This window comes from Phyllobates terribilis, unplaced genomic scaffold (genome assembly GCF_046119375.1).
Source record: "Phyllobates terribilis strain yellow unplaced genomic scaffold, ASM4611937v1 Scaffold_5__5_contigs__length_657084704, whole genome shotgun sequence".
Taxonomy (NCBI): domain Eukaryota; kingdom Metazoa; phylum Chordata; class Amphibia; order Anura; family Dendrobatidae; genus Phyllobates; species Phyllobates terribilis.
The window spans coordinates 126,040,670-126,068,465 of record NW_027362765.1 but is presented as its reverse complement, the minus strand read 5'-3'; the positions used below and the strand labels follow the sequence as shown (position 1 = coordinate 126,068,465).

The window sequence follows — 27,796 nt, the reverse complement described above, 5'->3', positions numbered from 1 at the left end:
AGATTCCAGCTATATTATATAGCCAGCATCTGTGTTTGACAGCAGCATCTGGACCCGAGTTCCGATAGCTGCTGGTAATTTTTCAATGACGTTTAAATGAACAGCAGCATTTCAATGGAGCAGTTGCTGATGCTTGCGCAAAAAGGCTCCGTCACAACACAAATCGGTGGACACCAATGGGTTACAGTGGCAGCTGGAGGCCTGCCAAAAGGTCCCCATCAATGCAGTCTTGGTATTCCTGTAAAACTCAAGTCAGCCTGAGCTTCATAGGAGACCATGATTTTCACTATTTACTGCATAACTATGGTACTGCATTATATATACTCATCATTGAAACTGCGATATTAAGAAAAGTCATGTAATTATGAAAAGCACAGGATAGATAGGAGTTATTGAAATTATGAAAAAAATGAATACAAAACATTAACATCTCAATTTATTCAATATTAAGTGTGAGCACTACATGCAGAAATTCCTGCACTTACAGTCTTGGCTGCTGCTGCTGTCAGTGAAGTTATTAATGATTGTCTGAGGAATATTCTGCCACGCTGAATGCACTTGAGCAAATCATCAAGATCCGCTGCTGGCAGCTCTCTTTGCATTTGCCGACCAATGGCTTCGCAGATGTGCTTGATGAGAGACAAGTCTGGAGACACTGCAGGCCATGGTAGCACATATGGGCCACACAGGCTGCTCACAGTAGCATGATCAATACATTCACATTTTCTTGTCAAGTCTTTTCATAGCAGTGCCCACATGGTCGACAAAGCCAATCTCCAGCTACTATTGCATTCAAGATAAAAGTGTGACTCATCACTGAAGAGTATAGACCTCCATTACAACATCCACTGTTTTGCTCTGCACCGTGATAGCCTGTGAGTGTTAGGTGAGGTCAATGGACAACTGTAGCTGGAGGTCTGTCTCGTAGCCCAATGTTGTGCAAACATCCTCTAACAGTTTGATGCCTCAGACTTGGCATGGGACGTCTAATTTCACTTGTAGAGAATGGATCACTACTTGCCACTCTTCAAATCGGACAAGACTACATTGGTAACGCCATGAAGAAAATCACGAAGGAATATTACACTGGTGCTACTCCTGGATTTATGGTGTCAGGTGGCAAAGTACAGTTGCCGGAACCCTCAAGATTCAATTCCAGGTACATCAGCTTGGCGTTACGTTCATTTGGTTGTGGAACCAATAGTACGGCCATTTCTCCAAAGTGTCCAAGTAGCCGATTTTGACACAACGCCATGCTGCATATTGCTCTTTGTACAGCGAGCAGCGTGCGTGGCCTAAATATGCCACCGTTGCCTGCAGAGTCTCTGGTCTCCTGTCGAGCACATCTGGGGCATCATTAGTTGGCGATTGCAAAGGAAGCTGTCAACAGGAGTCTGCAAATCTCTAAGATCCAAGTGCATTCAGTGTGGCAGATTTTTCCTCAGACAACCATTAATACCCTCATTGATAGCAGCCAAGTCAAGTACGGCGATTTCTGGATGTGGTGCTCATTCTCAATACTGAATATTTTGAAAAAATTTTGCTTACATGTTTTTCATAGTTTGTATATCAGCAACATGTCTATTCATTCTGTGATTTCCATACGTCCATGACTTTTCCTTCTTGGGATTGCAATTTCAATGTTGAAGAGTGAAGCATAAGCAATTGAACAAACGCAGGTTCAAGTCCCCATAAGGACTAAAAACGTATACTTCGGGACAAAAAAGTATAAAAAAAAAGTTAAATGTTAAAGGGAATCTGTTACTCCCTGGGACTTATCTGACCTACTAATATGGACATACAGGAGATATAGATTTACATTTCTACATACCTGAATATGCCTCATATTAGAAGTCTTGTGGCTTTTTATTCCTACAAGTTTCTGATGTTCTCCCGTCCCAGGGCCCGCAAGAAATCCCCACCTCCTGTGTTAATTATAATGTTTCTCCCCTCCAATGCACGTAAAAATGCCCTTTGACGTGCAGGTGTGGCGGCCAAATCCCAATCCAGACGCCTGCGCACAAGATCCCTGCAGTACTATGACTGCACAGTACATAGTTAAGTGCGCCTTCTGTAAAAGTGAAGTGCGGCGCACCTGCACGTCACAGGGCACTTTGAAGTGCAGGGAAGGGGGGGACGACATTATAATTCACACAGGAGGCGGGGATTTATGGGGGCCCCCGGGACGGGAACACATCAGAAACTTGTAGGAATAAAAAGACATTTCACAGCCACAAGACCTCTAATATGAGGCATACAGGTAGGTATAGATTTACATTTCTATCACCTCTATGCCTATATTAGTAGGTCAGATTAGTCCCAGGAAGTGACAGATTCCCTTTAAATCATTTTTTACCCCATGAAAAATAAAGAAACTTAAAAAATAAACATTTGGTATCATCGCATTTGTAAAAGTCTGATCCATAAAAATCAGTTACTATCCCTTACTAAACAAAAAAAAAAGAAAGCTATAAAATTTGTATCAAACCGTCAACTAGCCATAAAAAAAAAAAAAAATAAAATAATAAATTATGGGACTCGAAAAATGGCACTCAGCAAAACTGTTTTTGTTTTTTCTTTAATCGCCATCATCACTGACCTATAGATTCATGCTGCAAGGTCATTTGTACCATACAATGAATACTGTAAAAACAAAGCCCCAAAAAACAAAATGGCAAAATTATATTTTCACTGTTTCATCTCACTTGGATTTTTTTCACTTGTTTTTTCAGTACATTATATGGTAAAATTAAATTGATGGTGTATTTCAAAACTACAACTCATCCTGAAAAAAAAAAAAAAGTCTTCATACAGCTAAAATGATAGAAAAATAATAAAGTTATGGCCTTTGGAGAAAAGATGCAGATTGTGACATGAAATTTTTTTTTTAAAGTCTTTTGACAAAGTAAAATTTAAAACATAAAACCTGATTTAAATAGCGAATATTCTGATTTATTCCTTTCAAGAAGCCACTTTTATTCAGTTTTCCTTGATCAGCTATCTCACTACTGAGGTTGATCTTAAAACACTGCACTACCTCCCATTCAACTCACTTTTTAACCAGCTACAATCTGGCCCCTCTACGAAAAAGTAATGATCTGCTACCTGCCAATCCCTCCATTCTCCGCCTTAGAAAACTGTCCTAACGTAGTTGACCTCTCCATGTTAAAAACTAATCTTCTGGTGTCTCATGGATTTCCTACCTTCCCAACCAAAAATGTAATGTCTCAACTTGCCCCTTATGTGTGAGTCCCTCAAAACTTTTCCTGGCAACAGATCATTGAATCATGGGTTTCAGAACCACATTGTTGCCTATTAAAATTTGCCTGTAACCCAAATGTTACCATTTTCTGCTATCCAGAATTTCAGCATGTCATTTTGTCCTCCCTTTCTTGCTTTCTAAAATTCAAGTTAGAGAGAAAACTGAATTAATCATCTTTTCCCCAATACATTACTCAAAACACAACAGTACTACCATTACAGTTGATATCACCCCTTTCCCATTCTCAAGTCCACTGCCTAATCTTTGATTGATCTAGGTCTTTGAAACCACAAATTCAAGCCTTCCTCACCTCCTGCTGCCTTTAACTCAAACATTTCTCGGATTTGCTCATTTTTCAAATCAAAATACTTTCGATGTCCTCATTATTTCAAACCCAGTGGCCTCCACTGAAACAGTTTTGCACCCCCTCCAATCCACTTTGTCACCCTATTTACACTTTGTCTTAGCTATATACAATTCCTCTCCTTATCAACATCTCTGGATGTTCTGAGTCAGTGACTTTCAGGGAAACAGAGGCTTGGGAAGTGTACTGGTCACACCCAGAGCACATAAGATATATTAGCATATGCAATAAAATGTCATCTTTTTAATCAGGGAGCCACAGATTGCATCAGTAAATGTATGGATGATATTTTAGAGAGCATCAAGACCATACAAAACAGTTTGAGGGTGAGGGATCGATCTGACAGATTTCCTTTAAAAAATAAATAAATTACCAATTATGGCATTTTATTCCATAGGACAGTGGATGAAAGCTCTTTTGAATGGGTTATCTTCAAGACGACTCTACTTTTCCTTGAACACTGTTCTTTGCTTTAATAAAAAAGGTGTCCCAGAGGATCACGCTCACATCTTCTCTCAAGACAAGAGGCTTGTATGGATGATGTATTATATACCCACATCTTCATCCAGCTAATTTGTTAAAAGGGAATTTGTAAGGTTTTTGCTACCTCATCTGAGAGCAACGTAATGTAGGCAAACAGAAGCTGAATCCAACGATGTATCACTTAGATTACTGTGTGCAGCAGTTCTCACACAATCAAAATTATATTTAGAATGAAGCAGAGCTGAGAAAGCTAACCCCGCCCACACCAGGCTCTGTATATACAATGTCCATAGACAATTAGGTGCTTATCACAGTGGAAGGGGGCATTGCCACACTAATGTATTAAAGTAATGTTAATCTCCTAGTGATAAATTCTTCACAGTAAACAGTATGCACTTTGACTAGTGACACATCCCTGAATTCTGTGTTTCAGCCTCGATTTACTGCTGTTTTACAATTACATAGCAACAACCTGTTGACAGATTCCCTTTAACAGCGCCCGTCTGATCTTTGGGTTTAGGCTTTCTGGAGACATGTCCATCCACTTAAATGTAACCAACAACATTAAAAAGGGGTCGTCTCACAGCCTTAAGGAACACTTCGCTCCCCATCCTCACGCCTACTACAGTTGGGAAAGGGGTGATATGTTCCTGATTGACCGTTTGGATTGGCTGAGCCACTGGCCTGAACTGGGCATTCTCTGATGCTACTAGCAGAGTATCTCTGCCTCTGCAGCATCGTGGCAGCAAAGGAACACTGAAGCTTGCAGATTTTAATTAGCTCCACAGCAGAGCTTTCATAGAAATAGCTTGCAAGAGAGCCCTCTTGCCTAAGAAATAGGCCATCTCTGAAGTGGCCGGTAACTTGGCAATAAGCTGTAAACCATTTCACACATTACAGTGTTACAGCTACAGCGCAATTAGGCACACTTTCTCAAACTATCAGAAGCATTTAACTAGTCTTCTACTGGAAATATATACTGATCAGCCATGACACTCAATCCACTGGAGAGTGTCAAAAGCAAGAAGAAAGTGCAAGTGTTTGGATCCGAGTGACTGACATTTGTTTTAGGTTAAAAACGGTCTCAGAGCAACTTAAAAAGAAAAGCAGGGTCTTGTGGTGCATTTCCGGTATGCAAGTGGTCAGAGAAAGGAAGACCAATGATCCTGCAAAGAGTGTCCATGGGTGGTCATCAATTTGTAAGGGGACCAAAAGCTAATCCATCAAGTCAGACTGCAACTAAGAGCTAGAGAAGTTCAAAGAAGTTAAAGCGGTTTCTGATAAAATGCACCATAGCCTGCTGCTATATCACAAAATAAGGCCAGCAGATATAATGCTATGGTTTAATCGGTAGATACAAAGCCTACCAACAAAAAATAAATTTGAAGGTTGAGGTTAATATCATGAGGTCAAAAGCTTTTGCCACCAACATTAACTGCCTGCTGTGACCGGTCAAGCTTTTAATTCATAACTGGTAGTTATAGTCGGTGTGTTGTTGGCCAATATACCATTCTTTGGTACACAGTTGTGTAACAATGAAGAATTGCAATCACCCTGCATTTACAGTGTATAGCTATTTGGTGGATGTGCTTCCTTTATGTCCATTATGCAAATGCCATGACTTCTCCATTTTAATTCTTGAGATATATATATATATATATATATATATATATATATATATATATATATATATATATATATATATATATATATATATATATATATATATATATATATATAATATGGCTTGCTCTCACTTCTAATGGCATGAATTTCAAGAGAACAGCCATCTCAAAAAGAAACAATGTACATGTTCATTAATGGGGTAAAAATAATCAAGCTATACCAGTTTCTTAGAATAAGGGTATGTGCCCTGCAGAAGAGCAGTCGGCGGATATGCAAATGAGCGGCGCCTTTTTTTTTTTTTTTCTTTCTTTTCACCTGCGGACTTTGTTCTTAGAGGATAGGTCTATAGGGAAAGCCAGCATGCGGACCCGCAAAAGAAATTTACAAATCCCATCCATTATGCTTTAACATCTGGCCGCTGCAGCTTTGATGCTGCACAAGTCCGCAGCGGCTCCGGATCGTAGGCACACAGCCTTAGGTAGCTGAGCACTTGGGGTCAAACCTCTCGAACACCTAGCCATCAAGATCTTGGCTCCGGCACCCCAAAACTGGGCCTGTGTAGACCTGCCCTGAATGGAGGCGCGCGCATGCGTGATTTCTGTTCCATTCTTTGTTTGTGGGACTGCTGTACTCAATAGTCCTGTGGACAATGAAAGGCTGAGCATGGGCACTTTCAATCCATGTAGGATGGGCTGCAGAACCCCATTCTCAAAGTTCCAAATTCTCAATCTTGAGATCGCTGGGAGTCCATGTGGTCAGACTCCTATCAGCAAGTTATCGTTCAACTTATTGATAGGGGATTTGATTTTTTTGGGTACTAGTTAAGGTTGACCATCTTGTGGCATCCTTTCTTCAGTTAAGTACACTACCATTCAAAAGTTTGGGGTCACCCAGACAATTTTGTGTTTTCCATGAAAACTCATTTTTATTTATTAAATGAGTTGCAAAATGCATAGAAAACAAGGTTAGAAATAATGATTTTTATTTGAAAGAATAATTTTCTCCTTCAAACTCTGCTTTCGTCAACAAATGCTCCCTTTGCAGCAATTCCAGCATTGCAGACCTTTGGCATTCTTGCTGTTAATTTGCTGAGGTAATCTTGAGAAATTTCACCCCATGCTTCCTGAAGCCCCTCCCACAAGTTGGATTGGCTTGATGGGCACTTTTTGCGTACCATATGGTCAAGCTGCTCCCACAACAGCTCAATGGGGTTGAGATCTGGTGACTGCGCTGGCCACTGCATTAGATAGAATACCAGCTGCCTGCTTCTTCCCTAAATAGTTCATGCATAATTTGGAGGTGTGCTTTGGGTCATTGTCCTGTTGTAGGATGAAATTAGCTCCAATCAAGCGCTGTCCACAGGGTATGGCATGGCATTGCAAAATGGAGTGATAGTCTTCCTTATTCAAAATCCCATTTACCTTGTACAACTCTCCAACTTTACCAGCACCAAAGCAGCCCCAGACCATCACATTACCTCCACCATGCTTGACAGATGGCGTCAGGCATTCTTCCAGCATCTATTCAGTTGTTCTGCATCTCACAAATGTTCTTATGTGTGATCCGAACACCTCAAACTTTGATTCGTGTGTCCATAAAACTTTTTTCCAATCTTCCTCTGTCTAATGTCTCAGATATGGCTTTTCTTTGCCACGAAGGCCAGCATCCTGGAGTCGCCTCTTCACTGTAGACGTTGACACTGGCGTTTTGCGTGTACTATTTAATGAAGCTGCCAGTTGAGCTGTGAGGCATCGATTTCTCAAACTAGAGACTAATGTACTTGTCTTGTTGCTCAGTTGTGCAGCGGGGCCTCCCACTTCTCTTTCTATTCTGGTTAGAGCCTGTTTGTGCTCTCCTCTGAAGGGAGTAGTACACACAGTTGTAGGAAATCTTCAGTTTCTTGGCAATTTCTCGCATGGAATAGCCTTCATTCCCAAGAACAAGAATAAACTGTCGAGTTTCACATGAAAGTTCTTTTTCTGGCCATTTTGAGAGTTTCATAGAACAAACAAATGTAATGCTCCAGATTCTCAACTAGCTCAAATCAGCCAAACCGTTTTCAGCTGGGCTAACATTTGTGCAAGGGCTTTCTAAACATCCATTAGCCTTCTTACACAGTTCGCAAACACAATGTACCATTAATGGAGTGGTGGTTGTCGGAAATGGGCCTCTATACACCTATGTAGATATTGCAATAAAAACAAGACGTTTGCAGCTAGAATAGTCATTTACCACATTAACAATGTATAGAGTGTATTTCTGATTAATTTAATGTTGGCCTCATTGAAAAAAAATGTGCTTTTCTTTCAAAAATAATGAAATTTCTAAATGACCCCAAACTTTTGAACAGTAGTGTATGTTTGAAACAAATTGCCCTATTCAAGCACAATTCTGTTCATCCTTAAATAGTGTCACTTATTTGGAAACTTCACATTTTGTTACAGCACCGTGCATAGTTTGAGTCAAAACTATAGCATCAGAAGGTAATTAAAGTGATTAAAAACTTTCATTCAAAATAATTGAAGGCACGTTATTTCGTTAATTGTATGTAGTTACATGAACAGTGACTACACTTCAAAATCTTAAAAATTACTCTCCATTACCGCTATAGATTTTGCTAGATGGCTTTAAGGGTTCGCATACTTTCAGACAATATTGCCATTAGCAAGCTTAGAATGTGATACTAGTCATTTGGCCTGGCTTGTATTAACCAGTCAAATAAGTGACTGTCAAACTGAACACAAGTGTCCAGACACACTAGGACATGGCTGGTTAAAAAAACAAACCCAACTTTCTGAACAGCTCAATGCATGAAGATTTTTTTTTTGTTCAACTGGCACTTCAGACCTAATCATTAAAGGTCAGAAAAAGTCCCCTTTTTTGTAACAGCACTTTTAGACACTGTTCTTGCACTCTTCAGCCTGTAGCAAGGCACACGCTTTCAGTGATGATCTGCACCAGTCTAACGGCGCTGGCTCAACACCACTTTGATTGAGGTCTTTGCGATTGCAGGCTTCTGTGGCTACTTGGCGTAAAATTATTTTTTTGGACATGGCTTCCCGATGACACACTATTGAAAGGTCTTCGGTGCTTTACTGGTCCCATTGAGCTTTAGTCGACCACTTCAGAGCTCTGCCATTATACCTCTAATCTTACCAGATGCTTAAAGGGTCACCAGATCAGCAATTCAGAGATACGTTGGGAAGAGACATCGCATGTCAATTACGCACTCAATTATTCAGTAACACTCATTTCTACAGCTCATGCTTTAAACATTGTAAATGAAAAATTACAAAAGGTCCTAGGGCCTCAAAAACATGCCCCTATTAGACACCAATTTTTTTTAAAAAAAATAAAAAATTACCCTCTATCCAAAGGATACATATGTGATGCAAGGCCCCAGTTTTAGAAATAACAGGGCTGTGTAGCGCCTAGCCTTGAATAGAGGCTTATTTGCATTGTTGGTAGTCTAACAATGAATGAAGCAGATGTTGAGCATGCGCATTTGTTTTCAATTTCCATTCAATTTCAAGTCTGAGAATACCCATTCAAGTGTTCATTTGAAATCCTTTTCATAGAGCAAGTAAAACAACCCAGCACAAGAACGTGATAAAGATAAATTGGTCATGGGTGAAGAAATAGTTTCTACAATGTTAGGGGCCAAGGCACTCATTCAATGTTTGCCTTCAATTTAGCGTTTGGACATTACATTTCTTGATGACTTTCTTCTCTTTGTAAATGCCAAAGTAACTGGATTAAAGAACAGGTGAAGCGGTTCCATCAAGGCAGTTTCCCGGCTACTATATAAACTGAAGAGGCCAAGGATAATTAAATTGTCTGTTATTTCAACTATTCAGGGGCATTTTGTGTGCCGGACCATGCACTACGGACCTTTTATTTTAGGATCTACCACGTCTCCATTGGCAACAGCAGTTGACCAGCTGTAGAACTTTATCACATCTTTAAGCTCTCTATTTGGGAGAGGGGGGGTGGGGGGAATAATCACCTGGTCTTCATGCTATGCATTCAATAGGGAGTACAATGTATGATTCTAGCCTCAGGGAAACTTCAATTTAAATTGTTTAGAATGAATGTCAAATCAGGTGTCATAAGGAAACTTAAAATATTGATCTGTGGGGGTCCAGGTGCCGAGAATCGCTGAAATGAAGAAATGGTAAAATGAGGCAAGCAGCCCTCAGCTGAGCACTGCTCTCTTCAGACACTGAAGACTGAATGCTTTCGAATCAGTTGCAGAAGCAATACCCCAAACTACCAGACACTCACCACAGACACTCATTGGCATGTTACAAATTTTAAATGTTTTCTGAAATTACAGTGTTTCTCCATATTAAGCTAAAGTATGAAACATTTGTATAAAGTTGTATAAAGGGCATCTGGCAGCCACGTGTTAAGTCTCCTCTTCATGGCTACAGTGGAGAATTAAGATGTCATAGGGGCTGGTGGAAAAAGGTTTTTCCACAAAAAATACTTACTGTGGACCTCCAGCAGTGGTATTTACTGCTGTGGATTTCATGGTGAAGAATGTGCAGGGGAGCCATGCATTTCACCTGTCAGAGTAAAATTTGAACTAGCAGCTGCATAAATTAACATACTAAGGATCTGAAAGCCATAGTCCGTCAATTTACGCTGAGCACTCTAAAATGGGCACTCTAAAATGCAGCAGAAAATCAATTGCATGCTCCACCAAAATGTAGCCTCAGTCAGACAATATGAAAGCTTCTTTACTACGGTTATGAAATTAGTGCTTTATAGCGGTCCTTTACCTTTTAATTTTTTTTTATAAATTTGAAGCATTCTCCTGAAGGGCAGTATGCAAAGGCATATAGGAATAAATCATGTATATTATGTACTTTACACATGCCTTTGCAACTAAAACTAAAAAATGATGCATAACTATGTAAAAGCAAAAAAAAAATCTTTAAGGACTAAGGATATTTTCTTGATATCAGAATCGATGTGTGATATCTTTACAGCATAGTACGCACTTTCCCGGAGCAGGCATTTACAGTGCATTGTGAAAGTATTTGGCCCCCTTGAACTTTTCTACCTTTTGCCACATTTCTGGCTTCAAACACAAAGATATAAAATTCTAATTTTTGGGGGGAAGAATCAACAAGTGGGACACAATCGTGTAGTGGAACGAAATTTATTGGATATTTTAAACTTTTAAAAAAAATTAAAAAATGAAAAGTGGGACGTGCAATATTATGTGGCCCCTTTATTTTCAGTGCAGCAAACTGACTCCAGAAGTTCAGCGAGGATCTCTGAATGATCCAATGTTGTCCTAAATGACTGGTAATGATAAATAGAATCCACCTGTGTGTAATCAAGTCTCCGTATAAATGCACCTGCTCTGTGATAGTCTCAGACTATGTGCCCACGATACAGAAATGAAGCAGAAAATTTCTGCAGCGTTTCTCCATGTTCTTGGCAGTCAAAAAAGCTTGCGGATTTTACACGCGTTTTTAAATGCGGATTTGACTTGCGTTTTTCAAATGCATTGGGACCTCAAATCCACATGCAGAAACGCACAAATAATGGACATGCTGCGGATTTTTCCGCAAGGAAAATCTGCGGAAAATTCCGCAGCATGGGCACAGAACATGCAGATTTTCATTGGGGATCATGGGGCACGGATTACCAAGCGTTTTCGCTGCAGAAATTCCGCAGCAAAAAACGCTTGAAAAATGCATAGTGGGCACACAGCCTAAGGGTTCTGTTTCAAGTGCGGAGAGCATCATGAAGACCAAGGAACACACCAGGCAGGTCCGAGATACTGTTGTGGCAAAGTTTAAAGCCGGATTTGGATACAAAAAGATTTCCCAAGTTTTAAACATCTCAAGGAGCACTGTGCAAGCGATCATATTGAAATTGAAGGAGTATCAGACCACTGCAAATCTACCAAGACCCGGCCGTCCCTCTAAACTTTCATCTCGAACAAGGAGAAGACTGATCAGAGATGCAGCCAAAAGGCCCATGATCACTCTGGATGAACTGCAGAGATCTACAGTTGAGGTGGGAGTCTGTCCATAGGACAACAATCAGTCGTACACTGCACAAATCTGAGCTTTATGGAAGAGTGGCAAGAAGAAAACCATTTCTCAAAGATATCCATAAAAAGTCTCGTTTGAAGTTTGCCACAAGCCACCTGGGAGACACACCAAACTTGTGGAATAAGGTGCTCTGGTCAGATGAAACCAAAATCTAACTTTTTGGCCACAATGCAAAACTATGTTTGGTGTAAAAGCAACACAGCTCATCACCCTCAAAACACCAACCCCACTGTCAAACATGGTGGTGGCAGCATCATGGTTTGGGCCTGCTTTTCTTCAGCAGGGACAGGGAAGATGGTTAAAATTGATGGGAAGATGGACGGAGCCAAATACAGGACCATTCTGGAAGAAAACCTGTTGGGAGTCTGCAAAAGACCTGAGACTGGGACGGAGATTAATCTTCCAACAAGACAATGATCCCAAACAAAGCAAAATCTACAATAGAATGGTTCAAAAATAAACGTATCCAGGTGTTAGAATGGCCAAGTCAAAGTCCAGACCTGAATCCAATCAAGAATCTGTGGAAAGAGCTGAAAACTGCTGTTCACAAACGCCCTCTATCCAACCTCGATGAGCTCGAGCTGTTTTGCAAGTTAGAATGGGCAAGAATTTCAGCCTCTCGATGTGGAAAACTGAGATACATACCCCAAGCAACTTGCAGCTGTAATCGCAGCAAAAGGTGGCGCTACAAAGTATTAACTCAAGGGGGCCAAGTAATATTGCACGGCTCACTTCTCAGTTTTTAATTTGTTAAAAAAAAGTTTAAAATATCCAGTAAATTTCGTTCCACTTCACGATTGTGTCCCACTTGTTGTTGATTCTTCCCCCAAAAAACTAGAATTTTATATTTGAAGCCAGAAATGTGGCATAAGGTAGAAAAGTTCAAGTGGGCCGAATACTTTCACAATACACTGTAAGTCATCAGCATTGCTGTGGCAAGGTTTTTTTGAGAGATATCTATTCCTAACACTTTTCTCCACAAAGGTTTACATATAAACTATTTAAATACTGCTTTGGCTTTTAAGATCCTTTTGACTTGGCCACGAATGTGTTCATAGGAGGACGACCCCCATCTGCTCGATGCCACTGTTGTCATACTTCTATGGTAAATGTAGAATCAAAGCTTTTATTGTTATTACTTAAAAATTGTGTAACCATTACTATGTAGTGCAGCACTAAAACAAGAATGCTGCCCAGAGAGATCCCTTTTAGTGTCTCCTGTAGTCTTCAGCATTACTGAACGATTACAGTTTTAGAATCCATGTTCCGGAACGCTTATAAATTTCCAGATGAGTACAGTCTGCAGCTTTCAAAGAAAAAGGTCTTCAAGAGCAGACTGTTAGGCAGAGTCTACTTAACTCCTCACTTTCTTCGTTGCAGATTTGCTGTTAACTTTACAATGAATCTGATTTGCAAAGTGTTTTTATGGCAAATTAGCTTACACCTTGTTATTAGTGGTAGTCAGACTGCTAAAATGGAATATTAGCTTCTCATAAGGCTGCACTAAAATATATCTTGTATTCCAGTCCACAACAAGGCTTCAAGTCATACAGCAAAGGGGCACAGACACTAAAGACACTCACCATTGAAAGCCTTTGGCATGACTTTGGAGGTCCAGTTAAATTTTATCCGCACATTTGTTCTACTGTAATACCTGTATTTAGTCATTACAGTTACTGGCCAAACAGGCTACGTGGTGCATATAAACTAACCACTGGGGACATAAAGTCAGAAAAGCCACATAGACTTGTACTGGAGTAGTGTAGGTCATAGACAGGTGTAGATACCGAAGCCAGACTGCTGGGGACTGATCCAGTGCAGGGCTCCTGTCCTGCGCTATTAGAACAGCAATGGTGAGGAAATGCAAGGATCTTTAGCCGAGCATGCCCATAACTATGCAAGAGGCAGACAATCACACTAACTTGAATGTTTACATGGAGAAGACATAGGGATGACTTCTCATAGCGGGAATCTCAACGATCAGAAGACGCGTCTAACATTTATCACCGAAAAGATAAATGTTGTGTGGGAAAACATGTGAATCTGCATTTTGGGACATTTATGCCATAAATGGATAAAATGTGGGCTTCTGGGACCTGCATGTACAGAGAAATGGAGAGGTAGCCACACAACTTTCACTTATTTGGGAAACAGCCTAGCAGAGCTTCACACGCATGACCACTTCTCCGTTGATTCTCCACCTAGATGGACTGAGGGCATATGTGCAGGTCTCATAGGTGAGAGCTGCACTATCAGACATTTATGATGAGATTCTGTGGATTTGCCTGTATTAGGAACATCCCTTTGATGCTTTGTATCAGTTTCTCTGTGATACTTTTCTCGGTCAATGAGGCATCTTCCCTAGATGAGGACGGAAAACAGCGGAGGCGAGGGAAGCAGATTTTGTAGACGTGATCATATTCTGCAGTACTTCTCTGGTTGCAATCTCCAGTTTATCAACAGAATTGGCTTGTGTTGTACTTTTTTTCTCATATCAGGTTGAGGAGGCAAATTTGCTCGGGAACTTCCAGATGGCGAGGCCTAAACATCAACGTAGCCTAAACATCAACGTAGCCTGGTGATGTCCCAGCACATAAGGTTTTGGAAGCAGTATTTTAGACTGGGAATGTTTTCTGTACAATGCTTAGGGCAGCAATTATTAAACTGAACCTGTGATCTTAATAAAAAATAAACACTATTTACCTGCAGACGTGGTTGTAATCTGAAGGAGAAAAGTGTTTTTAACGTGTTCAGCTGTCTTACTAGAAGTGCAGCTAGAGTGAAAAGATGAAGTTATATTCTCATTGCAGCCAGCACCTGCAGTCATCAGGGTGGCACAGGGCAGTATGCAGTGGATGCTCACTATACAGTGAATGTGCTGCAGTCACCCTCCCTGCAGGGGGAGTGATTACAGCCAGCGCACTTACAGTGAGTGATGACTGTCCACTGACCTGTGCCACACACACATGACTGGAAGCAGCAGCTGCAGTGAAAATATAAGTTTATCTTTCATTTCTCTCTGTTGCCGCACTTCCAGTTACACAGCAGAGTATGTTTAGAAAGCTGTTTAACTGCAGATTACCAATATATCTGCAGGTAAATAGTTTGATTTTTTTTTCTAGCTGGCAGGTTCCCTTTAAGACATCAGTTGGCCAGTAGGAAAAAACCTTTTGATAACAGATCCCTTTTCGAGATCATGTAACTGACCCTAGGAAGCTTGCAACTCCTCCTAAGTGCAAGCTGAAGATGTAATTTTAATCCTGCAATCTTTCAATTTCATAAAACCCCTTTTTATCACTTCTCAAAGAGAATGGAAATAGGTTAATGTTATTGCATTTCATATATGCAATATACTCGAGACTTTAGGGTATATGGACAAGCTGACAAGCCCGGATATACAACAGCTCGTCAGTACTTTATGATCAGAGACACTAAAGTGTACCAACCCTTTACCTTCCAATGTCTTCCGATTTTTCCACAGAGCAGGATAGCTTCACTATATATGCAAGAGGAGACTGCTTGCTTCGGTTGGAACGACGGTGGTCATGAAAAGAGCATAAAAACACTTCATCTGTTCCCAACGTAGGCAGCCAAATTCTCAGGACATCCTGTATCTCCACAAGTTGAAGTGGAAAGCCTCCACCCTCCCAAAAAAAATGCAATACCCCCGTGCAGGAGAAATGCTTGTCCATAATGGATTTGAAAGGTGTTACGTATAATAAATGATGCACAACAGTAAAGTTTGCTTTTAAAAAAAAAAAACAAAAAAAAAACACCTTTCCTTTCACTGATCATAAAATCATTGTAACATAAAATACTTGTGGATACCGTACTATATTACTACACCTTCATGTAAAAATAAGACATGGGCAAAGTAAAACTGATGTTGCAAATGGCAACATGTTTCTTCTGGCTGGGAATGGGAAGCATCACATTTGCCTTTCTAGTAATTTACATTAAACTATGGTGATAAGGTTATGTACACCTTCGCACATTTTTTTTCTCTCTCAAGTGTTCATTCATTTCCTAAAGCAAAGTTAAATTGGTTGTCCGGTCCAAATCGATAAGTCTGCAGTCACTGTGACTGCAAACCTACGAATCCCTCCAGCGCACGCACCGTGTGCTAACGGGGATTGCCGATTTCCGAGCCGGGAGCAGAGGGTAAGTATACTCCGGGCCTGAATCCATCCAGTGGGCGTCCTCTAGTCAGCCATGTCCACTGGATGGCCACATCACTAGTCAGGGTGCGGCCTCACTCAATACAAGCGCATGCACTGTGCATGGGATTCATAAGTCTGCAGTCACACAGAGGCTGCAGACGTATCAATTTGGACCAGACAACCCCTTTAAGTAACTTTCTAAATATAGTCTTCAAGATTTCTACCATTTTGCTGCTGCCTGTGTCTGCAAGTCCTGAATCGGAGTCATCCACATAAATATTATAGATAGGTCAATGTTGCTGCATTTGACAGCGTTCTGCTCTCCCTCCCCTCCCCCCACTTCTCAGAGATCGAGACTGCACACAGATCTGGAAAATGTAGACAGAGGAGAAAGCATGTGGAGTTTTAGGGAGGGTGGTTGAAGGAAAAAAAAAAACCTTAAAGACTATGGAAAGGAGGGAAGCACACTAAAAGCAAATACGTGCACAGGTGATGATGCATGAGCTAAAGAAGATAGCAGTACCCTGAATATACACAGACCTCACATCCAGCATATATTATGGGGAGGGACAGTCTTGAGAAAAATCTAATATTTTGATCAGGCTGCAAACTGCAAGGGGTTTAAAAGCGAGTGAAGATAAAAAGGCTAAAACTTAGTGGTTACCTTTAGTTAATAAAATTGCACTAACATATTTAAAAAAAAAAAAAATCACTTATGCCGTGTCAAAGGCGCCCATAACCCTTAAATTATTATTAAAAAAAAAAAAAGTGCCATAGTGAGTTATACCTTAACCTTATTCACAAACCTCTTATAATCACATCAGGGGTTATCACAGTATGGAAACAATTACTAATCATAAGGTAATCACATGTTGCAGCTGCTATACACATAAGGGTATGCGCACAAGGTGTCTTTTAGACTGACATACCCACATCGTTTTGGCTATTAAAAAGATGCTGCCGGAAAACGCCAGAGGCTGTTTCCCTGATACGTCTTTTGCGACGACGTAACCACTTCCTTTTTATTATTATTCAATAAATAAGATGGTGGAAGCCACCATAAAAATGGTCAAGTCAGTTCTGATAACCACTTCATGGCTTTTGAAACCAGAAGTAGTTAAAAGAAGTTACAACAGACGAAACATGTGTACAGCAGGTCGTTTGCTATGTGAACATATTTTTGGCTTTTTTCTTTTAGCGTTTTTTCAGATGGTTTTCCAGTGGAAGCCGCCTGAATAAGACAGTGTTCAGATACCAATAGGTCAACCCAGTTAGGGTATGTTGCAGTGATGGTGCACAGTTATTGTGCCTGTGCCATCACATGCTGTTACTGGCTGGGGTCAAACTGTGGATCCTGTAGAGATTGAAAAATCATTATTTTGTTTTATTTTATGTAATAACTGCAAAAAAAAGAACAGGAGAGCAAGTCTTCTATAAATCAGATTAGACTGTTTCTTAATCGCGGTAGAGAACTGTGTGTAAAAATAAGATTTCACATGAAGGTGCAATAAATGGTTTTAATTTTTTTCGCCAAAACATTGACAATACTGCCATCATCACTTACCTGTACTGTAGTCTGTGCTGAAAACTGAAGAGATCTTCATTTGGCTTGCATTAAACAAATATTCCACATGAGGTTAAGTAAACAAGCTTCGCTAATTTGGGTGCAAAGCATTCGAACCTCACAAGAGTAAGACCTCATTTAGGCAACCATGATGTAGCCACATTTTAGATTACGCTGCTGTTTGTTCAGGTCCCAGAAATAACATGGGTACTAATATAGCAACATGAGGGCTGTCCGTATGAGGCCTAAACAGAACTCTATGAAATTCGGGCAGATAATAAACAAGTCGCTGGTCAGTGGTACGTCAGGACTAACAATGTGGCAGCAAGGCATTTCGGATGCAAGCACAGCTAAAAATATGTATTTTTATGGTCGCAAAGCTCATAAATCCTATTAACTTTTCATTTGGAAGACAACTTGGATATTAACCTTAGGCTGCCTGGTTAAGTGAAATTTCTCATTCTTGTTAAATTTAAGTCGTTGGCAGAATAAGATGTCTAAGAATAGAGGAGAGCAGACTCTAACCAAATTGGTTAACCCTTTGCTCAGTTTTTGCATGCTTTTCATTAACTCTACAAAAGCTTAAGAGCAATAAAGTTACTCAAGCTGGTTTATAAGTCACCTTGACATTTAGCCTTCACCGGTTCAATACTTACCCTTATTTCTATTGCCTAGATTATCCCTACCTGGAACCAATAGTTTATGTGACAGTAGCACGGGGAAGATTGTGGTACGTTAATATGCTGCGTAGATTACCAGCCTTATGAAACAATGTATAAAGATGATGCATGTGTTCAGGGTTGTTGGCAGTGTGAGGGGAGAACTCCTATGTGATACATACATTTGCAAAACAGTGTAGACGAAATGGCAGCAGTCTTTTCTGGCTTTACTGCAATGTAATTATGGTCGCTCTCCCAGGAAGGTGCGCTGCTACCACTTTCCATTTTTGGCCCGCTGCTGGCTTCTCCTTCCATTCTTGGTATCACCACTACGACTTTCTTCATTACAGCATCCATCTTCTCCTGTGGGACTACAGATTTCTGTACAACTGGAGGGTTTGACGAAGTCTGTCCAAGAAGCAAAAATGTAGTAAGAAGCAGAAACAGCAAGATTTTGTCTTAAAAATAGTGAACTACTACTAAATACATCAGGGACAAAGACAGAAAACCATTTAAAAAAAAAGATAGATGGGGTGCCTTACGCTTATGGGAGCAGAATAAATGAGCTGCAGGTTTTGGCTGGAGCGCTCCTCTAATATATTTATCATCAAGGCCCAACTGCAGCATTCAAGTTCTACTAAAATTATGGAAAACCTTGATGAAAGCAGAACACGCTTTACTTTTGCACATTTTTAGAGGAAATGTATTACCAGAAAATTACCCATTGTTTAAATCAGGTTTTTGTATTACTTGTCGTGGTTATTCTGAAAATAAACTTTAACATTAACTCCAATGAACAGACGGAGTCCCCATGTTTTGTATTTTATCATCTAATGAGTGTGTGCAAGATACTGTGAAGGAAAGGAGGAGCAGGGGAGTTGTGACATCACCCATTGTGAATCCTGTGTTATCAGCTGTGTATACAGGCGCCAGCTATATTGTTTGCGAGAAGTCAGGATGTATGACTAACCCAAAAGGCCAATGCATAAATTGCAAAACTGATAGATGAGATAGAGATGTATATCTATCTATCTCTTTGACGATTTTCTGCACCTATTAGCTAAAGAAGGTTACTAGTGGTTTTTATGCTGCAGGTTTTGACTCTGAAATGTCATGTATTATAATCTGCAAAACACAGTAATTTAATTCGCAACACAAATTTTGGGGTAGAAAATAGGAGAAGAAAAAAAAAGTCAAATACAACTGTGGTGTGTCTTATAATCCGGTAGCTTACATGGGGGTCGGCGGAAGTGAAGCGGGGTCACAGATGGCCAGCGGCAGGAGTGCGTTGATGCTGCGGTGCCTGGGCGCTTATTAGATATCTGTGCCTGTGAGCGAAGTCCCTTTCCCATTCACTTCCATGCTGTGGGCTTCGGGGAAAACGGTCACCAGAGGCGGTGCGTGCACAGATTGAAATTTCGGGAGACGAGATCTTGTTTCCAGATTTTTCAATCTACGCATGCACCGCCTCCAGTGGCCATTTCCCCAAAGCCCACAGCATGGAAGTGAATGGGAAAGGGACTTCGCTCACAGGCACAGATATCTAATAAGCGCCCAGGCACCGCAGCACTCCTGCCTCCGCCGGCCTCCTGAAGCAGCGACCCTGCCCCACTGCCGCCTACCTGTTTTTCATATTTCATAGTTATTTACAGCAAATTATAGGAACACTGGCAACAATTTTACCATTGTAAAAAGTGTACATAAAAAAATAAAGCCATTACAAACTATTAAAAGGAACCTGTCAGGTACCCCCTCCCCCCAGAACCACCAGCAGTTTTGTCTACATTTGTAAATACCATGCCCAACAATATTTTATTACATTGAACAAGCATACAGACCTTTAGAAAAAAAATTTCTAAAGTCAGTTTATGATATGTAAATGAGTCCTTTGACTAGTTGATGGGGCGTTAAGCGTCTCCAGACTAGTAGGCCCACTCAGCAGGTTATCATGCCCCTGTGACCAGCGTTATTGCTATGCTAAGTGGGCCGACTAGTCTGGGGACACCAAGGCCCCATGGACTAGTCAAAGGCCTCATTTACATATCAAACGGACTTTAGAAATACTTTTTCTAAAGATCTGAGTGCATGTAATGTAATAAAGGGACTGTTAGGCAGGGTATTTAGCTATAACTGCTGGTGGTTCTAGGGGCATGGGGGGACCTGACAGGTTTCCTTTAACATAAAAGCTATGGAATCTTTTTTAAATGCACTACTTCCTAAAAATCATTTAGCAAGCTGCAGACTGCAGTTCAATAGGTAATCAAAGATTGTTCTTTGCTTATCCCTGTCTTCTCCTGAACGATGGGCAGATTAATGATTAAATCAAAGTTCACCTTCTGCTTTGAATGATTGGACAGGAGACACCTCAAAGTGTCCATAAATTTTCTTGCTTTCCACAGAGATCAAATCAGCTGACAACTGCAACGTTCATACATTTAAGTCAGTGAACAAACTTATGGGCAGCACAGCGGCTCAGTGGTTATCCCGTGTTTGCGTGGGTTTCCTCCCACTCCAAAGACATACTGATAGGGAATGTAGATTGTGAGCCCCAATGGGGACAGTGCAGATAATGTCTGTAAATTGTCTGAATTATAAAGCGCTGCGGTTTATGTTGGCGCTATATAAATAAAAAGATTATTATTCAGTCCCTGATGCCATAAAGGAACTCACAAATACATGTCATATCAGGCTGCAACCATAAATTAAGTTTTTGTGGCAGCTCTCCCCCTAAGGTTTTTTTGAGTCAAATGTTAGGAGTGAATCCAGCAGAACGTTCTTATCTACCTATCAAAATCCAGAAAAACAGCAGCACAGCATAAAATGGGTGCAAATCTACCCCAAGGAAGCTGGCAAAGCTTCTCACCAAAGGTATAAAAATCCAAAAATAGTACACAGCACGTTACAGGGCTATAGACTCGGTAAGCCAACCTCAGACTCCTCACTTTCCCTGACTTTGACTTTCGACTCCATCTCAGACTGAGTCCACAGCACTGCCTCACTACTGAGCATGTACATAAAGTGCAGCACAGATTCATCTCAACTAAAATTCTTAGAACAGGAACATTTATAGGACATTTCATAACTTTCCCAAATTCTTATGAAAAAATTTACAGTGTATACTTCATTATACTACTGTACCCAATTTATTATATATTTTAGGAGTTGGTCCATTCTATACCTACTCAGGCTCCACAGCCCTGACCAAAATAGTGAAAAAGTAAGGCTGACTACTTGAGAAAGGCTAAATAGAGAGCTGAAAGGTAGCAGGTTCTCGTGAATAAAGGATCCTTACTTTTCACTATTTTGGATGCGCTGCCTACTTTTTAGGATATATATCTCGCAGTAAACTTGGCTTCAAAACACATTTTTATTACTCACAGAAAACAGGTAAAAACAGATTCACTTGTTCTGCTTAGTCTAGGGCACGTCTTAGGCCATGTGCCCACGTAGCGTTAGTGTAGCATTTTTACGGCCGCAAAACCGCTTGTAAAACAGTCTGCCATGCAAAGCAATGTGAATTCGGATGTGCTGTGCACATGATGCGCTAATTAGCGAGCCGAATTCGTATTGCGTTGCAAAACGCAGCATGACCATTTCTACCGCGAATATGCCGCAAATTTGCGGCCATTTAGGAACATAGAAGCGCAGCAAACCCGCAGGTATTTGTGGATTTGCTGCGTTTCAATTAAATTCAATGACAGCGAATTCACGGTGTAATCGCGGTGCGTGTGGTACCCGGGATGAAGAGGAGACTACAACTACCACGCGGTGAAAAAAAATTAGTTAAAAAAAAACACAAAACAGTATACTCACCTCTCCGATCTCCTCTTGGTGGCGGCGATCCTCTCTCCTCAGCGTCCCGCGGTGTACTGGCAGGACCTGCGGTACCGTCATTTAATCAGCTGATTGTCACGCGACTGCTGACGTCAGCAGTCAGGTGATCCAGTTGCATGGATTTATATTGTGTGACCAACTTGTCAAGCACTTTTCCAAGTGATGCTCAAAATCGCTTCGAAAAGCGCTTGAAAAGACACATGCGAAAACGCATGTAAAAACGCTGAAAAAAACACTTCTCTCTGGCAGAAAAAACGTATGTAAATCTGCATGTGTTTTTTTCTGCCAGGGAGAGGCAAAAACGCTCTGCATCAAATCTGCATCATGGGCACATACCCTTATTCTTAAAGGGCACATGTCAGCTGATACATGCTGCCCCAGTTTGGGCAGCATGAATCAGCACGCTGGCTGTATGATCACAAGAATATTTGTCTCTGAAACGCGGCAGCGTTTCTGAGAAAGACGCGCTTTTAATAGCCAGCGGAGATTGAGCCGTGCTATGGTCTAGATGCAGTTTCTGGCATTTGCCGTATTTTCAGATCTAAGAAGCAATACCTTGGATGATTTGGAAAAGCTGAACACTGCTTATATTTGTGAAAAGCCTTAGTGTTTGATTTTGAACTAAGTTTCTTTCCCAGCAAGTCAGGACATATAAACTAAGTTCTAAACCTGCGCAGTGTTAACATCTGTGGCTGTGAAACGTTTTAGTAGCTTGGTGTTAATAACTGGGTTTCCCAAATCTGTTGTCTATACTGCAATCAATTTTCAAGTGCCAGCATTTGAAGTAACCAGATCCACAATCAGCCAAAACCTTTATTACTAGCCTCCAAACTGAAAGAGGATTTCTATGGCAGTTATTATTGCTGGTGACTAAAATAGCTCATTTGCTTCTTCATTGGTGGAATTGGTCTCCAAAATTGTCAGTACTTTGGATGTATAAATAATTAATAAGGCACAATTTCTTTATGCGCCTTATGATTTTTAGTCCATACTCCTTTTTTACCACTGATCTGCAGGGCAAAGATCAATAATAAATCCATGAAAATAATTTTTTAACTTGAACTCTCCCATTTATGACCTGTAAAACTTGTGAAATATACTAACATTATTCCACCATGCCAGAGACACACAGGACTGGATAGTTTACTGACTAATATGGGATCATTTTTTTGTGTGTCTAATGCCACAGTACCTACAGCAGTAATATGGACAGTGACATGTGAACATATTACCGGGTAAGACTAGCATCAAGTATAACAGAAGATTCATATATAGCATAATTACGAAGATATCCCTTACCTGAGTCTTGGGTGCTGGCTTCTTCTCCAATTTTACCTTAATCTTCTCCTTAGGCTTGCTTTCTTTGCTTGAGCTAAGGGATTTTATTGTGGCTGCAGCGTGCTTGAGTATGCAATCATGACTGCAATATACAGAGTCAGGAAGGGCATTGTTCGCACAACCCGGTCCAATGCACTTGGCGATTTCTGGAGAATCAGTAGGCACAGCAGCTTCAGGGGAAACCTTGGCCGTGTCAGACACTGCTTGAGGCTGGGTGACAGACTCTGGAACGGCTACCTGTAATCAGATTGTAGTTTATAAGGCAAGTACCGTCATGGAGAAAGGTTTTGTAGACACAGTGTAACAGTGCCACGTATGTGTCTTATTACTAGGGTTAGTTGAACTATAATTGCTGTCCTAATAATTTTTAAACCGCTATGTAGTGGCAGGATGTCATTACAGGGACTCACATCATATGCAACACATACATATACAATATAGTAATGCAAGTCAAACGTTATGTATGAAGTTATACAATAAGTACACAGTGTACAAGAAAAGTAAATGTATATTAGGTGTATAAAGTAAGGATGTTGGTGCAATGTAACAATTAGGAAAAAGCTGGTATGTTTATTACACTCTGCTGTATTATATCAACTGAACAAGGCTCAAAACATAAAATACTTACAGGATGAAAAATCTTCAGCTTCTTCTTGCCACTGGGGTGCGTAGCTTTCTCAATTCTGCCTTTGATACCTTGATTGGGTGCAGAGTGCTCCACAGTCCCCACACTGGTAATGTCGGACACACAAGGAATGGTTTCACGAACTCTCTCTTTGTGCTCGCCGTCTGCTCCACTTTCCTCATTTTCCTGCAAAATGGTGCAGTTGGGGCAGATATAATCCTCACCCTCCTTCTCCAGTAGTCGGCCGCGGCCTTCAGAGATTCCAACACAATCTCCGTGAAACCACTCTTCACATCTGTCACAGCAAATCATGAACCTGTATTGCATAAAAAAATAACAAAAAAGGAAACAATAGAGCATTACTCTGATGACAAGGAAATGTTAGGCAATCAAATCAGTCTCAAGACTCACAAATATTAAATTAGCGGGATCAAAGCAATGTGATTATTTATCACTGCTCTAAAACTTATCTGTTTCATCAAATATCAGTCACAGATAAGCATGCAATCCGGATGTTTAGCTATTCTTTATGACATTCTATAAGAAGCAATTTTTTGTTTCTACACTGAACAATGAAAGCAAATTTGTATGGCCCACCCGCATTACATATGTTTGGGGAAATAAAACAAAAAACAACATACCTGTTATTATGAGGTTTCCGACATATACAGTATAGTGCGCTAGGATCATAGATCTCAGCTTCAGGTCTGCTTTTTGGTGAAACATTTTTTTCCCATTTCTGATCTTGTATGGGTTCTGGACTAAGGGGTTCCTGCTTTATAATAGTCTGAATTTTCTGCAGGAGAGCTGCACGATTTGCACTCCTAGTGCGGACAGTGCACTCTGAAATGTTTGGATTAGCAGTGCTGAAGGTGTGCACATTAACACTTTCACATGCAGAGTGGTCACTGCGCTGGCTCCTTAGTTTGTTCTGAAGCTCCTTCAGAGTCATCCCATCACTGTCATCAGAACTGTCATCCTCTTCTTTCTTAACCTGGGTTGTAGAAGAGACCCCCCTAGCCTTGGAATCAGGGGTGTTCTCCACACTGCCTTCTGATGCAGTTTCAGCATCAGTTACTGGACATGACCTATCACTAGAATCTTCCAGATTGTTGCTTTTCTTCCCTCGGTTTCTTCTGACTGTTGTAAGAAACTCTTCCACCCTCTCAGTGCGCTTTGGCTGGCGCCCACTGCGTCGTAGAGAGGGTGTGTTTTGCTGAGTGGAGTCTGCAGCCTCCATTTCTGTGTCACTGAATATTTCACGTTTGGCAATTGTCGTTTTACGAAAACCCCACGTTTTCTTAAACTCCTTGCTTGTTGGCTTAATGGATCTCAGCACATCTTCACTGAGGTGTTCTTTGTCATCAGAAAAGGAAGCTATCATGATAAAAAAAAAGATCAAGGGTTAAACCCTTAAGTATATAAGAATCCTGAGCCAATGCTATCAGCATTTATAGGGGCAGTCCCACCATTACATTTTAGTATAAAAGTATAGTACAGTAAGCTCCCCATATGATCAAATAATTTCCTAATAAGTACACCTTTTGATCTGTGTGTTCAATGTCACCATAAGGGTAGGTTTCTTCCCAGCACAGCAGTGTCACCATATTCAATGAATAATCCAGTGCTGCTCTTCTTCAGCCTCTTAGGTAATCAGGACATGACTGCACTCGCTCCACATCTCCAAACAGAGAAGAACCAGCTATTGAGTTTGTATTGCCTACCAGTCAATGAATTGGCATTTACACCATCAGAGAAGACAAGCTCAGTGGGCAAACTTCAATTTCTAAAATATTTGGGAGGGAAAGCAAAGTCTACAGGTTCGAGTGACAAAGTAATCGAATCAAGGTATTTGCTGAGATTTAGGCAACCAGAGATTTGAGGAGAAGGTTGAGGGAGGCTTAATTCTTCAGTGTCCTACTAATCGGCTCTTCTCAGTGATGTCACTGCTCTGCAGACTCCTCTGGGTCATGCTGTGCTGTGAGACCCGGACGTGACTTTTACAATGTAAGTCTATGGAGTGTCAGAACGAGGCTTCATAGGCTTAAATGGCAAAAGCGACTTCTGACTCACACAGAGTTTAGAATGACTCAGCAGGTCTCATTTGCCGTGATATCACTGAAAAAGCAGAAAGGTGTTGGACAACGGACAGAGCGGCGAAAGAGGAGTATATTAACACACACACACACATTACATTACAGGCATGTGTATACACAAAGAAACTGACTGCAGACAGCCCACAATCGCAAGATTTACCTGTGACATTGAGGGGAAACCAAGGTTCCCACGATGAATATTTGGTGATTTGTTTTTTATGTTGCAGATTTTCTGTAGCATTTCTTCACTTATTAGTTAAAGGTTATAAAAAAAAAAAAACCTAATTAGATATATGTCTGTTATAGCATTTTTGATGCTGTGGGTTTTGGCTCTTGGGTATTCTATCTTTGTTTCGGATACATCCTGGTATTTGGCTTTGACAATGTGTGGTTTATATGCGTTTAACATGCGGATTTTCAGCATGTAATGCAAGTCTATGGGGAACATCCACACATGACATTCAGAACAGCAGCAAAAGAAATTGACTTGCGGATTTCAAAAAACGCACCACAGGTCAGTTTACCTAACATTGATGCAGGACATCAGATTTTCATAAATACTGTTTTTTGCGGAGCAAAAATGGTGTCAAAAAGTTCCCAAAAACTCAACACGGTAACTTAACTTGAAAATCCGAAGTCATATTTATACCAATGTACATAAAAAAATAAATTGTGAGACAACCTCCTTAAGGGAATTCTATGGTGCCTCATGTTCAAACGGGCATTGTGCATGTGTTTTGTTCTAAATGACTAGGAAAGTAACAGTACCTGCCAGCTGTGCCCACCACAATCTGGCATTCACCTGTGGACACAACCTCAGCAGTGCCTCACATGATTTGAAGTGAGAGGTGTTGAAAACCTCTTTAACTGTTAATTATATTACTGGTATCTCAATTCATATCAGTACATCATAGGCTTAGATTTACTGTAATAAAAAGTACATAAAGTAATCGGGGCCAATGTTCTGTGCCTCTTATGATAAAAGGGTACTGGAGCCAGTTGTTTCCTAAATGCCTTTGTCAATGTGGAAGCATGTAAGTTATAGTACAGCTGTTAACCAGTCTGCTATTAAAAGTGAACCTGTCAGCTGCCCTAGCCCCATTAAACCTCTACCATGTCTGTATGGCACATTTTCCTGCATTTTTTTCGCTGCTTAGCAATTGCTAAATAAATGTAAAAGGAACTAAGTCCTGCATTCACTACGTAAATTAGTGGGTGTCTAGTCAAAGATGAAGGTCCAAAGTATTGATTTCTCCAGACTAATCCTCCCCCTCTCATCATGAAAGCAAGCCCCCATAGGTGTGAGTGACATGATTTGTAAGAGACATCACTGCTGACTCTTTGCAAATTTTGGGGCTGGCTGAGATCAAAGTCACTGCTGCTTCCCTAGGCATGCGCAGATGAACTGCTGGAGAGTGTACACCCAACCTCACTAGGGGCATTTCTAGGGAGGCAGAATGTTTGCAAGCATGTGTAAGATTTGCAAAGGCATCCATCCGCTCTAACCAATCATGTCACTCACACCCACAGGAGAATGCTTATATGAAGAGAGGGAAGCCGGATCTGGGGAAATATATGCTCCCCTGACTGGTCACTGGTATGTGTCTTTAGACTTCTCTGCATAATAATCCTGTGCTCAACATCCCCTTGTAAAGACCATAAAAATTAGCGCCAAATAAAAAGGCCCAGATGGAACCATAGTATATGAAAC

General features: G+C 40.7%; 1 protein-coding gene across 5 annotated transcripts in view; it reads right to left on the bottom strand.

The window, feature by feature from the left end:
• DIDO1 (death inducer-obliterator 1) overlaps positions 1-27,796 on the bottom strand; it is a 61,850-nt gene that overhangs the window by 13,092 nt on the left and 20,962 nt on the right. For all 5 annotated transcript variants that reach the window (XM_073682954.1, XM_073682953.1, XM_073682956.1 and 2 more), the window contains 4 exons: positions 24,631-25,366; positions 23,993-24,305; positions 23,326-23,601; positions 18,375-18,600 (listed from right to left, as the gene is read on the bottom strand). In XM_073682954.1, coding sequence (XP_073539055.1) covers positions 18,375-18,600; positions 23,326-23,601; positions 23,993-24,305; positions 24,631-25,366 — 1,551 coding nt within the window. The remainder of the gene's footprint in view (positions 1-18,374; positions 18,601-23,325; positions 23,602-23,992; positions 24,306-24,630; positions 25,367-27,796) is intronic.